Genomic DNA, 14649 nt, shown 5'->3' with positions numbered 1-14649 from the left:
TTTTTAAGTTAAATAGTTACCTTCTTGATGCTGCACTGCAGACTGAGGTTTTCCGGTGAGATATAAAATAAAATACAAAATGAATATACCCATTTTAAATAAAAACAGCAGAACATTTTATTCAAATATATAAATATGCAAGGAACTGTTGCACATATTACCATGTTGCTGCATGGACAAACAAATGTGCAAACGCTGCAACAAATCCGCTCAAGGATTATTTTTTTCTCAGTAAACCAGTTTTCTAAATGGCAGTCTCATTTAAAATTTAAAACTACCTCAGTATAAATCGTAACCTCATCTTTCAAATACCCAATTGTACATTTGTTCTTTGTACATTTTGGATGGATTCATGTCGAGGTTTTTCTCTTCAATGCCCGTCTGATGAAGGCCTTCTCGTCCCACTGGTTGGGAGCAAGCATGTGGGGGCCGTTATGGACAAACAGGATGGTCATCTCATCGGCGTACTGGAGATTCTGCAGCAGCTGGAGATGCACAGTGGGAGACGAAGTTCAGGAAAAAGAAGAGCGCAGACTCGTGTGCATGAACATAATACAGCAGAACATTTTAAAACGGCATTAACTGACTTTCTGGTCATTAAACGCAGCAGGACACATCAGATGCCGGCCTACACAGTCATCCAGATATGAAGCAAGTCGAACATTTAATTTAGAACCATGTGTCTGGCAATATTTACTCTTAATTCTGTCTCTTTAGCAGCTTAATTCTCGACTATGTTAACTTGCTAACTTTGTTGTTGTTTCTGGTGTGGGTCTGTCACTATGAGCAACCTCTTTTAATAACAAATTCAGTGGAGATGTTCCGGCACCAGCTTCAGAAAGGCCTCTGATAATGCTCAAAATCCCAGGTCGGGCATCGACAGGGATGTGAATCTTTCCCTTTAAAGAATATTAGTTTCATTAATAATATAATAAAACAGCAATTTTCTTTTCCCATAAATCACTTCTTCTTTGCCGCTCCAAAAGAGCAGCTGCATTGCACTGCAACTGGAGAGTACAGTTTTTAGAGCACCAAAGGAATGTCTGGTAGTTGCTTGTTAGCCAGAGCTAGCTAAAACGTCAGCAATTTGGAAATTCCCTAATGTAAAATGGCGATGTGCACCATATGCACGACTTACAACCAGAAAACTCTGGAACAAGCATTTTGTTGTTGAAAATACAGATTTTCGGTTATAAATGTCAAACTAGATAATAAAAGATGTTCTATGACATTTATTCTCTATATTTGTTTTCACATCTGTTCAATACAGGGTTAGTAGCATACGGCTGTTAAAATATGTTGTTTTGTTAAATGGAGATCTGTACTTCGTATCTGTAATACTGAAAATTCAGGCATATCAATCAGTATCTGGAAGGGAAAATGGTATCCAATGTACAGCTGTACAGACACACAATGAGATCAGACTCTTGACTCATTAGAAGGTAACAACACTCACCTTGGGGGTGATGAAAAAGTACTGGGACGTGGTCTCTTTGCAGGCTGTTCGGACGACAATGTCAAAGACTCTCCTCTCATTTACAGGATCCATCCCCTACACACAGAAGAGAAACACACTCAACAAGGGAGCAGTGACGCTGAATTCACGTTTTTGAGATACTCGTACAATCAAGGGGAGTAAAAATGTGACAAAAGAATCAATCAATATGTACAGTTACAAATTTGCTATGAAATTATTGAATACAGGAAGTGGGTATGAACTTTTGATCCTTTCAAATCAGTCTGCATCATTGTTCATTTTGGAGGCACAGAGAAAAGGGACAAGTTTGCCATCAAAGCAACTTCTTTTTTCTCCACTGCTGTCAGGGTTTATCATCTTTCTTCCACTTCTTTGAACTTTTCTGTTTACTTTCTCATTTCATACTTCAAACACCAAGTATTTTTTAGGCACTCTAAGGTCAGAGTTTGTTCAATATACACTTGGATTATTTACTTAATAACAAACTTCTTAGTCTTTGGTGTGTTTAGGTGTGTGCATTAGCTACCTGGTTGATCTCATCCACCACTCTGAAGGGGCAGAGGTTGAGCTCCTGCAGGGCCATGAGGTAGAGCATAGTGGTGACGCTCCGCTCTCCTCCGCTCTGATGGTGGGCCGTCAGCTCGTGAAGGTGACTGTTGCTGTGAAACTTAACCCGAATACGGATCCCATATTTGTCGTACTCCTCCTGCAGTGGACAAACAGCTTTGTCACTGTGTTGATATAATAACATATTTTATTCCAAACGCGTCCAATGAATGCTCCTATTCTTCCCTTTCATTCTTCTTCAGTCCTCTTGCCAGAGGTAGTGTGGGATCCACTATTCAGAGGTAAATTGTACAATAAAGCACAGTTTGAACTGTCTGGTGTTTCAGTTGTAGCACATATGTTGTGCCGAGTATAAGCGAAACGTGTATAAAACAAAATACAAGACATTCAAAATGTTACATTTAACACAAATGAATGTTCACATTTTCCTTATTACTGAAACGTGTGAGACAGACGTGGTGGAACGATGGAAATCAAGTATTAAAATGTATGCCAGGTCCACATCGTAAGTGGAACGCGTGTCAGAAAGCAACCATACAGATTTAGTTACCTATTTATTTCTGTGTACCGTATGAGCTTTATAGCAAAATAGACAGAGAAAAGGATCTTTCACCACAGTTTCAATGTCAGTGGAATATGTCACATTATGTTTTGTACCGGTTTCAAAGTAAAAGCACTCAAGCTAGCACTCTAGCCTGAACCACCATTCGCTGCACATGGGTCCTGTGCGACTCAGGCATTAAAGGGGACATATTATGAAAATTCCACCTTGTAGTGCTTCCACACGTTAATTTGGGTATCTGGCATGTCTACCGTCCCAAAAACTCTGGAAAAAAACAACTCCCGCGATTTGTTGTGGTTCCTCTATGTCAGAAACGATACGCTAGAGTGCGTCGAATGGGATTACGACCGAAATAAACGTCATAGTCACACCATGCCCATGTAGGGAGTCTCGCTACATGGGTTTGGACGATCGAGCTAACGCTAGTCGGGCTCCACCGGCCCGGTTAGGGGCATCAAAACAGGTCCATCTGAGGAGGGCTGTTTTAGACAGGGTAAAAAGCTGCTGTTTAAAATGATCCTTGTGGTATTTTGACCAAAATATGTTACAGACATTTCATTAAGACCCCAAGGAACCATATCAACTTGTGGTAAAATGGGCATAAAAACCTTTAAGGTTTTAAAAAGGCCATATATAACATTTGAAATAAATTTTTGCCTATTATATAAACAAAGTACCTCCTTTAATCAAGAGTGTGTGTCTGTATTTACCTCGTTCTCCGTGTGCAGATCGACCTCACCCGCACACTGCATGGAGCGAAAGAAGTCACTGAACTTCACGTTTATCTGTTCAACAAGCTGCTTCAGAGGGTTCAGCCAACATTCCTTCGCCTGTGACACAAACAACGTCTCTATACATCCATTTATACACAAGGTGGCATTTCTGTTATTTAAGGATGAACAGACTGAAGCATTAATTGAAAAAACCTCATGATAATAATAATTATAATAATAATAATATATAGTTGCAGACCTCAGCTATGCTCTGTCGGTAGGTGTCTAGAGCGGTGCTCTTATCTTGCAGCTCTTTCTCCAGATTTTTGATCTCCTGCTCTCTCTTGTTGTACTCGTCAACAACCTTCACAGCAGAAAGAATTAACGTGACAAACATTCACACTCTGGAAAACACAACAAATAATTTGATGGGCAGGGTCAGGGTTAGATCACACTTTTCTGTAGAAATTTCTTATACAGCAGTTTAATGTGTCCAAATCAATAGATAATCATTTAAATCATTATTGAAAATGTTTCCTAAGTATTGGTGCTACGATTAAACTCATGACTTTACAAATACTTCAATTTTTTAGATACTGCCAATCGTGAAAGAAAATGATCTGTATTTCTTCTATGATTCCCAGACTAAGAAAGACTTCTACCTGCCTCCTGAGAATGAAAATAATTGAGTTTGTAAAACATTAAGCGCTCCTGATTCTTACACTTTCACTGAGGCCAGTGAAGCACTCGGCTCTGGAGTGCTCCTCATTCAGCATGGCATCGATCTCGTCCAGTGTGTCTGGCAGCTTGCTGAATGCCTGCGTTAACATAACATGAACCATTAACATTTTATAAAGCATTATGAATCAGTTTTTTTTTTATGTTGAACAGTTGTTCACATTTGTGATTATTCTGCAGTACAGGATAATCGTCTAGAAGTGAATGCAGTGATAAGACTGTTCAGCACTAACGTTACACAGGTCTTCAGGTAAGGACTCATTCGGCTGCAGCCTACAGATCGACTTCCCTCTCTTCAACAGGCCTTTGCACTGTTCTGTCAGCTGAACCTTCCTCTGCTCCAGACGCTGGCACTTTTGCTGCAAGAACACAAGGACATTAGTCACTAAGCTGGGCCGAGAGGATGAATCATACCTGTATAATTTGAAATAATCGTCAGTATTGTGTTTAATTGCATCGTCATCTGTTCACAGCTTCTTTTCGTCCTGACGTTCATGAGCTCAACACGAGCTGGCCAATCAGAGCACACTGGGCTTTAAAGCTAGGGGCAGGAGCTGAATCTGGCTGTGGGATTATCCTGCTGCTGCAGCAGTGAATACAATAAAATAAACTATAGAGTTTTCTGATTACAGCAGTGTCTAATTGACATAAAAATGACAAAATATATTTTTTTATGTCTATGACATTTGGGAGGGGGCAATATTTTACAATCAAAGCCTAGTATTGAAGTTATCCAATGTCTTTTTATTTCATGCATCTATCTGCTTCGGAAGCTGAAAAATAAATGTATTTTCGAATGTTGGCAATTCTGTCAGTTCTTCAGAAACCCCTCAGGTTCAGGTGGTTGTTTTCAAACAATGCGTAGGCTTTAGAGTGTGATTTGTTGGGTGCCTCAGGTCTTAATAGGATGATAGAAGCCAGTGAAATAAATGAGGGAATATCGTGGAGAGCCCTGCAGGACAAATTCTGGCATCACCCCTTTTCCTTTCAGTGAGCAATGTGTTATCAATCCATCCTGCCTTTTATGTGAGACACTTACATCCGTGGACTTAAGTTCCGAGGCACCTTCTCTACAGTCATTCTCCAGCTTGGCCTTCTCTTTCATCAGCCCCATCGTGTCCAGAGCCAGGTACGCCTTCTCCATCGTGAGCTTGGCTCTCAGCTACAGACGCCGAAAAGAGCACGATGACAGTGGATGACAGTCAAGACATGAAGACAGACAAAGGCAAGAGAAATCATGAGGATAGGTGTGCTAGAAAAATGACATGAAAAAGCAATATTTTTAAAAATCCAATCATAAACTAATCTAATTATAAGCCGTCTTTCTCTGCATTTGGTTAATAATGCAAGACCTAATTTCTGCCAGAAATTTATTGTAGATCTAGCTAAATCCTAAAGTTGTCATATCACATAAAAAAAAGGAGGAGGGCATAGAGAGAAAATGTCAGAAAGGTCCTCTTGCCAAAGTTATTATTGTGTGAACAACCTAATGTAGCCATACCTTAATTTGGGCCATGAACTCTGCCACGATGGAAACCTTCTGAGAATTGACAGCTGCAATCTTCTCTTTAATCCCCTTCTCAACCTCATTCAGGTCAATAACATTGTGCTCCATATGCCGGAGACTAAACACACGAGGAGGGAGATACAACATATAAGGGCTGGTTTATTCATTCTATATCTCTCTTTTCTACGTTGCAGTATAAAGCCAACTGGTGTTCTACATCACCTACTCAACTGAACCGCTACACTTTCGCAATTAACACATCTTTACAATTGTCAGCACCCAAAGCAAATCCTTTTTATCAGTCCCTCCTGATGCTGCATTGTCATCGTGAATATTTGTATATGGAGCAGGAAAGTGAAAGTAAAATCTGATCATAAGTCGTCAAAGCAGACAAAATCAGGGCACATTGTCACTGAAGGTGTGTACAGACAAACTAGATGCTGTCTTGTGATTGGATCTCACTGGACCGATGTATAAAACCAGGTCTGAACAGTGCTTTTATACACCAAGTATAAATGTTCACAATGGTGAAGTGTAAAAAAGCCTTAACACATCTTTAAAGAGATCGTCAAAAACTTAAGTTATGTAAACACAAGACTTTACTGTTCATGTTACACCGCAGGCATACCTGTCTTGTTTGGTACTGATTTTCTGCTCCAGTTGTCTCTTTTTGCCCTTGACTTCAGAGAGATGCTTTTTCTCAGCCAACAGCTCATTGTCTCGACGCTCCAGGACGGTGACTTCCTTCTGCAGTCCCTTGATCCGTTCTTCAATGTCTTGTAACTTCAGTTCACAGGCCTGGTCACAGTGGGTGTTAACAATGAAGATCTTAACACACAGTTCTTAAGGCACAGTACATATCGCGAAATGCCAGATTTCCTACTAACAAATCATTAAAGAAAAATGTTTGGGCTGGGCTAAGATATTTGCTGCAGCATCTCACCCTCATCTGCTGCTCCAGCTCCAGTTTCCCCTCAGCATCCACAGTGATATTGAGGAACTGAGAAGGGTTCACTGCAGAGTTGCTGGTGATCATCTTTTTAGAGTACTGAGACCTCTTCACCGTGTACCTCTCCTCTGTCGTGTATAACACCTTCAGGTAGGGCTCCTCAATCACCTTTGAGAGAGAAAATGCACAGAAAGTTTGGCAGATACTAGCGCTCACCCAACTTGAACATTAAACCTGACAGACCAATTCAATTTAGGGGTGATGTGTGTGTAATTTTATGGGTGTTGCATTTTTACAGACATCACTGACATCCAGTAAATCCTGTTTCTACCATTATAATTTCACTGTTCTGTTCTCAAGACTTTATGTGGAAAGACGGACGTACCGTTTTGATCAATGCTTTGGTTTGATCATTGCCAACTGGGACATCATGCACTTTGTACTGGTGACAAAGGAAACTCATCACCTCATCAGGAGCATCGAACATCTCACGCAGGTAGGAGTAGAACCCGAAACGCCTGCGAATATGTACACTTTTTTTAATTTGTACGAAACTTAATGGGCAAGAACAGAGATAAAACCATAAAAATAAAGAGACCTACACAAATGTATACAGTTCATGTTGATTTTATTCCTTGTTACATTAATTATTTTTCTCTCACCTCAGAGATTCGATACGTAGGGATGGCTGGTCGTTAGCATAAGATTTCTCCGGAGCAGAAATGGAATTCACCTTCAAGTTCAATTTGTCACGGACCTGAGGGTAAAGAGTGTACAGTTTTGGTTTTGGGAGGGTAAACTTCCTCATACTACGTGGGGATCATCGGACGTTAAGGTTAACAGACATTTGCGCTCTGTATAACGCTGACCTCAGTCATGAACATCTCCATGTCGTCTTTCCTCTGGAAGACAAACGACCGCAGGTCGCGGAACGGGATGTGAGTTTCCACATACTTGGCGAAACGAGGATCTTTGACATTGATCTGACAAATAATGAAAGAATTAATACACAGATGATTAAAACAAAATGTCATCACAATTCTGATCAGTAAACCAACCAGGTTTCAGTTTCTTAAGGGAACGTGTCCTTACTTTTTTATTCCCATTAACCTCAGATGTTACCTCTGAACCTGACGGAACTGAACTCACTTATCTTTATCGTGTGTGCATTCTTGTATGTACAGTATTTGAAAAAAAGAAATCTGCTTACAACTATATTATAGTGTGTTATTAACCATTTATTAAATGTTCTGAAACAATGCTAAACATGGTTCACTGATACTCACCATCAGCATCATGGGCTCATGAACATTCCCAGCAAACATACTTCTGTTCTGCCTGAGCCACTGCAGAGCAGAATGTGTGTCCCTGTGGCGTCCTCGCAGCTTTTCCTCTTTGGCGTTCATCATGTTGCTCATGTCATTGAGCTTCCGCTCCAACACTGGCAATGAAAATGAATAAACATAATCTACATGAAACCAACTCTGTGTGTTACAGACAAAGGCAGAGTTCAAGTCCCTGAGCAAGTAGCATTATATTGTGGTCCAGAGGACACTCTGAACAACACTCACTCCTGGACTCAGCAAAGACATTGTCCCTCTCCCTCCGAAGGTCAGCCCTCTCTCCTTCAATCTTGGCTCTCTCCTCCTGGATGCTTCTCAGCTCAACATTGATGGCATTGATCTGAGGCGTCACATCTTGTTGGTCGCCGACTTTGGCGAGCTCTGTCTTCAAGTCATCGATCGTACGTCGGGTGTTGCTGAGTCGCTTCTGTTGGTCTTCCGCCTCCTTTTGCTTGAGATTCAGTATTTGCTTAGTATCGTCGATCTGCAAAGGGGAGTTGTTATTCATTATGAAAAACATACAGCTGCAGATCAAGGCTACTTTGTACTCAGATATGGACAACTTAAAAGTTATTAGGTGGGACTATACTGTACTAACAAAGCATACCATTTTCAAATTAACTGAAATAATCTGAAACCTCCTCAAAAAATTAATATTTGCTGTTAATTTACTTGATTACATAAACAAATGTTTACATGAGCATTCTTGGCTGATGAATCTAAGATGGAAGTAGATTTAGTGTATAATGACGTTTGTGTTCATGACACGGTTAAAAAAACTGATTCAAATCTGACTTTCAATGTTTTGTTCAGTCACAAAGCTGAAGTCGTACCTCTTTTTCTTTTCCATCCAACTGATCTTGTTTCTGTTTGCACCTGTTTGATGCGTCTTTGATGGCGGCAGTCTGAAAAATGTTCAACTCATGTTAACTGTCATGATATCACAATGGTTAAATTTCACTGTTCATTTCACTGTAGAGAAACATACTGACCACCCAGGCCTTTGATTTCTAATAACAATATTAAACCAAAAACAGTGCAAGTAATTTGATTTATTCCTGATTTACACATGGTTATTTTACCTTTACGAAATATACTCAGTCTATAGTCATGAGTACCAGCACGAGACAGTAGCTCTTCATTGAATGTTAATGTCTAGTACATTGATTATAAAACTACATTTAAAGAAGTAGACAAGTTTAATTCACGGGTATTCTACAGCTCTCAAAAATAACATAACTTCCCACATTTCTTCTTCAAGACCTGACTGGGATTCTTCAGATACATCACTCAGAGTCTATCAATATTTGCCTTTTTACCATAGACTTTATTTGTGCATCTGTGGGCTTCATTTTGTCGTCAATCTGCTGGATCTTCCTCAGCATGGGTGTCTGGGCCTGCTTCAGGGCAGAGAGCTGCTTTTTAGCCTCATCTCGCTCCTTCTTTGCATCTTCCAGCTCCTTACGGGTGGTCTCATACTCCTAAAGTCAGAGGGAACTAATTCAGTGTAGTCCGACTGCATACAATATTCAGTTCTCTCCCTTTCTCGTGTTATGTTTCAACCACTCACCACCCACGGTTTCTTCTTCTGAAGCAGCAGGATCACGTCAAGATGTCTCTTCTTTTCGTAGTAACGGTTCACATCCAGTTTGTTCCTCTCGTGCCTCTGCTTGGCCTTCTCCATGAAGCTGACCTTGTCTTTCACAGCGTTCTAGAGGGAAACAAACCACAACCGACACTGATAAACCTGTAGGTGCCAGAATCAAAATGTTTTTTATATATTTTTTAAATACAGATAAAAAAAAATGTAGAAATCGATGTAGAACTGTGATTTTGTTTTGTGACTACAGTACAGAATTCAAAGAAATTACAACTATTTTTAATGTTAACACATACACCTTTATATATTTATAAAAAAATTAACACACAAATTGTTCTTGTATTTTTGACTAGCTCTTGAAAAAGTGCTGAGTTTTCGACAACAAAAAATTTGTATCCAAAGCATTTCCCATTAAATAAAGGACATGGTTTACCTCCAGTTCTCTTTCCTTGTTGCGAAAGTTTTTGAGCTTACAGTGGTACTCGTACATCTCTGGGGGTCCCACTGACTTCTCAGTTGCTTCTAGCAACTCAATTTTTGACATTTTGGCAAACTCCCCCACCTTTTCCTATAAGGACAAACCAGCAACATCGATGGAAAATGGTGAGCTTTTAACTTCTTAGAGCTAAGAAATTTCAGCACAACTACTTGTGTGCTGGTTAACTCTCTTGCCACATAACAGGATTAATTAAGCATAACGTCATACCTGAGGCAGAAACTGGCAGAGGTTGCTGACTTGGATGTGCAGAGCTTTAACCTCCTCTTCCACAGTTTTCTGGTTACTGGGTCTTCCGTTCAACATCCACTGAGACTGATTGTTCTCCACGTGGATCTCTCTGTGGATCTCCAAGTTACCACCAACCTTGTACCTTCAATAACAACAAGGGGGTGTGCTCCAACAATCAGGTAAACATAGCACTGGTCAGAATGGACAGAATGTTATTCATTAGATCATGACATGGATGATGAAATATGTTTATTTTTTGCTTAATTACATCACAAAAATTAATATTCTAAACTGGTTCAGAACCATCAGAACAAATGCAACAGGAATGGATTCCATTTACTATATCTAAAAGCTTACCTTTCCTAGTAACAACACTGTGTGTTTGTGTGTGTGTGTGTGTGTGTGTGCGCGCGCAATTGATTTCACAAAACTCACAGTTCAATCTCAATAAATCCCTTATTGCATCCACGTTTGACATAAAGCCCAACCTACAAAAAACAAACAGAGACAAATCTTTATTATCAAAAGTATTTGTCAGCTAATATAAGTTTATAATAATTAGACTGGGTGATTATTTCTGTGCAAGAGGACGATGAATGACATTATAATAATAACATGTGTATTAAAAGAGAACAGTTGTGCTGTTCCTCTCAGATGAAAACCTACATGTCAGCCTTGTATTATGCAATTCAAGAAACCAAGGCCTGATTAAATGTAACTACAGTGTTGCTCTGCTGTGTACCTTGTCGCCTCTGCCCAGGATAGCGGTCTTGCCTGCCAGGCCCAGACAGATGGCACAAACAATGCTGGACTTGCCAGTTCCATTAGCTCCAACAATCATGTTCAGATTAGGTCCAGGATGCACCACAGAGAGGTCATAGGTTCTGTCAAAGTTCAGAGCAAATATTCAAGGTTTTTCCTGCAGTGTTTTACAACAGACATGGTGAGACGTTTTTCTGAAATAAAGAGCACCTCTACTGACAATGTAGAGGTGCTCTGTCAATGAATGAGAGCAGATCCATTTCCTGTATAATCAGTTCAGGGTTTGATCTACAGACTAAACTGATCATTAGACATGTGCCTCTGCTAAACAATCGACTCAGGGAAAAATGCTGCAAATCACCTTGATTTGATACTAAATGCTTAATATTTGCTTATGTGCATCCGCTGGGTGTCTGTCTATGAAGAACAGACGCACCGATGCAACGTGGTACTCAGGCACTGGACGTCTCGTGCCGTTATCTCTTTGACAAACAGTTGGTCACGGAAGTGCAATGATAGGTAGGTCCGGGAGGTTTGTTTCTCAGGGATGAACGGACACACTAATATGCCACATTTGAAAGTGTTTTGGAAATGTGACCACCCAGTCTCACCGCTGTGACGCACTGGTTTTTCAGATGCAGCCTTGCAATGAGGCATCCCTTGAATTGAGACACATCTACAGTCTATGGGGAGGATGAGCACTTGAGCTTACATCAGTGTGATATAGACATTTTTAACTAACTTACTTAACGTTACAGAGATCAACTTTGAGATCGTTATTTTCATTTCTTTGTGTGGTCCATGCCCCATCCACTCACATGGAGGAGGCGGGGTTTATGAGCTTTAGAGAAGCCGGCTACGGGGGGGGGGGGGGGTCGCTTCGGCTTCACTTTGATGAGCAAACACATCGTCCATCTTTACTAACAGTCTTCTGCTTTAGCTCTGTACGTGCACGACTGTGTCCTGCTCACACGGGGGCCAGAACCCCCGGTTGTAACAGACAGACATGTTAACCTAGCAGTGCAGCTAGCACCGGTCCGGGTTGTTGACTGGCAGTTGAGGGGAGGTAACTTACAGGAAGTTTTTCATGGTGATGCGAAGAATGGATCCTTCAACGAAGCGACCCTCCCCCTCGTACCTGTCCGCGGGCCTGCTGGTCTGTGAGCTGCAGTGAGCTTGTGAGGACCGCGGTCGTTTGACCGACGACGCCATGGTTAAAAGAAGTTAAAATAAAAACACCAGCTTCCTGTTTGTAGCGCTACATGTGGGCTTCTCCCTCCCGCGCTTTGCCCCGTTGTTGTTGGACAATGTGGGTCACGTGTGTTTAGGTCGACGTCGTCGTAAAAACTCACGTTCGTTATCGCGAGATCTCCGAAATAATCTTGCTGATCATTAACCCCTCGACTCACATTGTAAAACTGTATTCGATGTTTAACGTGATTTAAATGCGATAAAGATGCTCAGTGTACCTTTTGTGCGTCGGCTATGTTTTTTTCTGCTTCTCTGAAACCTCATATTCAATTTATTTCGTATTTTGAACACGAGTTCTCTGTTGTTAATTCATTGCTTTCTTAGTTTATTTCCATAGAAGCAAAGTAAAATAAACTCTTTATATACGTTGTTTTCCTCTGCTGTCAATGTTTAAGCAGTTAAGTAAAGAAAGGTTCAGATTTTAGGCATTTTGGTATCTGTAAAGATGACAAAAGCAAAGAAATCTTGTATAAAATATGTTAATAAAAGTAATATTAACTTAAGTTAGTGTTTCATGAAACATTTTTCAATCAGTTATCCTGAACTATCTTTTAATCTACTACTGGTGTGACAGTAACATCTGTAAAAACAATTCCAAATAATGTAAACCCATGTGGAAAATTACTCTGGTTTGATAACAAACAAAATCTAAACAAATCTGTATTTAAATTAAAAACTTCAGTTTAACTACCAAATGTAGTTGGTTACAAGGCTATAAATATTGTAAAAGTGATAGAATAAAGGAAAGTGTAGACAATGCGTTAGTGATTATACGTGAGTTCTAAGCAATAAAAATAAATGGCTTTTTGCTGCTATTTTGGATGAAGAAAAATATTTTATTTTAAATGAAGTTATACACAAATAAAAGCAGCAGAATGTAATATCGTAACATTTATCATAGAGCTTTTCATTTTAACTTAATTACTAATACTTCTAAGTTATATACCTGTGACCGGGCCTGATATGATGGATTGTGTGTACACTCTGTAGTAAAACCTGCAATCACTTTTACTGATAAGATCATTAGGCCACTCGAGGGCAGCAAAACAAGTTGTGTCACCAGAAGTATACTACTACAAATAGTTTGATTTATTCTTCACTGAGGACTAATGGGGGGGGGGGGAGAGAGCTTCTTAAGTAAGTAAGAATTGAGGCACTAAACACCCAGTCCATGTAAAAACAACAGACTCAGTCAGTATAGCTTCCTTCCTTTGTACCAACGGATAAAAAGTACTTTTATCGAACAACATTCCCGATTCTGTATTATTGTAATGGATGGTTTTAGATCATTTGTCGCGTCTAGTTTTATTCGATGTTATTTAACTTTTTTTTTATTTGTAGAGTGCTTTGTGTGCTGTGATATATATATATATATATATATAGGAGATCTTAACAGGTTTGTTATAATCGGGTCATGAGACATTGTGAAAATGGGCTACACAAATAGATTGATTTACATCATTTTATCTCGGTTGAGTTTGACTGATAAAATGATCATCCAACAGTTTGTTGCCTAGTCATAGGTAAAAGCATGTATGCTTATTTGTCTCTTATTTCTTTGTGAGGCTAAACACGAGTTGCTGTCCTTCTCAGGTAAAAACGAGGTAACCCCGCTCGCTGCTTCTCACATCATGGCGGCATCTTGGAACGAGAAAAGTTCCAAACTCAGTCCAGGCCCCCCCATCCTCACTGCTGCTGCTGTTGTGGTTAGATCAGAATCGCCTCTTTACTCATTGTCCAAAGCGGAGGTTTGAGATGAACTCAACACCGCAGTGAACTAGTATATCTGATCAAATCATCATCTCAAACCACAACAAGAAGCAGTGGTAGGCTCTGGCTTTTCGTGATGCAGCTGCTCATCGCCTCGAAGGCTCGAGAGCGTCTTTCCTATCATTTCCGGTCAGAGTCGAGCCAAGCCCGACCAGATCAAATAAGATCACTGTGTAGATTTTTAGAACAAATACACACTCTCTCACACACGCAAACGACAAACTCACTCACACAAGCAGTCAACACACGCGCTTTCTCTTTCACACACGACACAAACACACGCCATTCATTCTATGGAAGACCCGGAACTTCCGGGGAGGATTTATATTACATGGCCGCAAAGAATCATGGGAGAAACTCAAACCGGAAGTATGTGACCTCGTGTGGCCATTAACGGAAACTCCTTCTATTCTTTCTCCTTTTATTCGATATTACTTACCATTAAACGCAAAAATTACAGTTTTACAGCCTTTAGAAAGTTTATCAACTAAGACAAACGGTAGATATTTTAATAACAACATTACAAACACAGCAAAGATATTGGGTTTAAATATGGATATACAAAAAACCAAGACCAAAACCGGATAAAACACAGTGTTATAGGCCCCGTAAATAAATATAAGTATACAGCAAGCTGTCGGTGTATGTCTGTAAGTGCATTTTAAGAAGGTTGCTTTATGTTA

The 14649-nt window shown here is 40.0% G+C and overlaps 1 protein-coding gene and 1 non-coding gene across 2 annotated transcripts; both read right to left on the bottom strand.

Annotated features, from left to right (window-relative positions):
• Positions 1 to 92: 92 nt before the first annotated feature.
• On the bottom strand, positions 93 to 12243 carry smc5 (structural maintenance of chromosomes 5). The gene is made up of 24 exons (XM_053425390.1): positions 12021 to 12243; positions 10926 to 11067; positions 10619 to 10671; positions 10163 to 10325; positions 9890 to 10024; positions 9427 to 9567; positions 9176 to 9337; positions 8690 to 8761; positions 8085 to 8340; positions 7800 to 7954; positions 7383 to 7496; positions 7176 to 7270; positions 6899 to 7031; positions 6508 to 6681; positions 6193 to 6362; positions 5559 to 5682; positions 5097 to 5219; positions 4291 to 4416; positions 4042 to 4137; positions 3579 to 3683; positions 3317 to 3436; positions 2004 to 2183; positions 1457 to 1552; positions 93 to 485 (listed from the first exon to the last, which is right to left on the bottom strand). The coding sequence occupies exons 1-24, from the start codon at positions 12155 to 12157 to the stop codon at positions 351 to 353; spliced, it is 3207 nt and encodes a 1068-aa protein (XP_053281365.1). The 5' UTR covers positions 12158 to 12243; the 3' UTR covers positions 93 to 350.
• A 1660-nt stretch (positions 12244 to 13903) lies between these two features.
• On the bottom strand, positions 13904 to 14268 carry LOC128443229 (small Cajal body-specific RNA 2). Its single transcript, XR_008339015.1, has one exon. It is a non-coding gene; the product is annotated as a small Cajal body-specific RNA 2 (non-coding RNA).
• Positions 14269 to 14649: the final 381 nt, after the last annotated feature.

Source organism: Pleuronectes platessa, chromosome 6 (assembly GCF_947347685.1).
Source record: "Pleuronectes platessa chromosome 6, fPlePla1.1, whole genome shotgun sequence".
In the NCBI taxonomy this organism is placed as follows: Eukaryota; Metazoa; Chordata; class Actinopteri; order Pleuronectiformes; family Pleuronectidae; genus Pleuronectes; species Pleuronectes platessa.
Note: the sequence above shows the minus strand (reverse complement) of the source record. Positions and strands in the feature narration are given on the sequence as shown.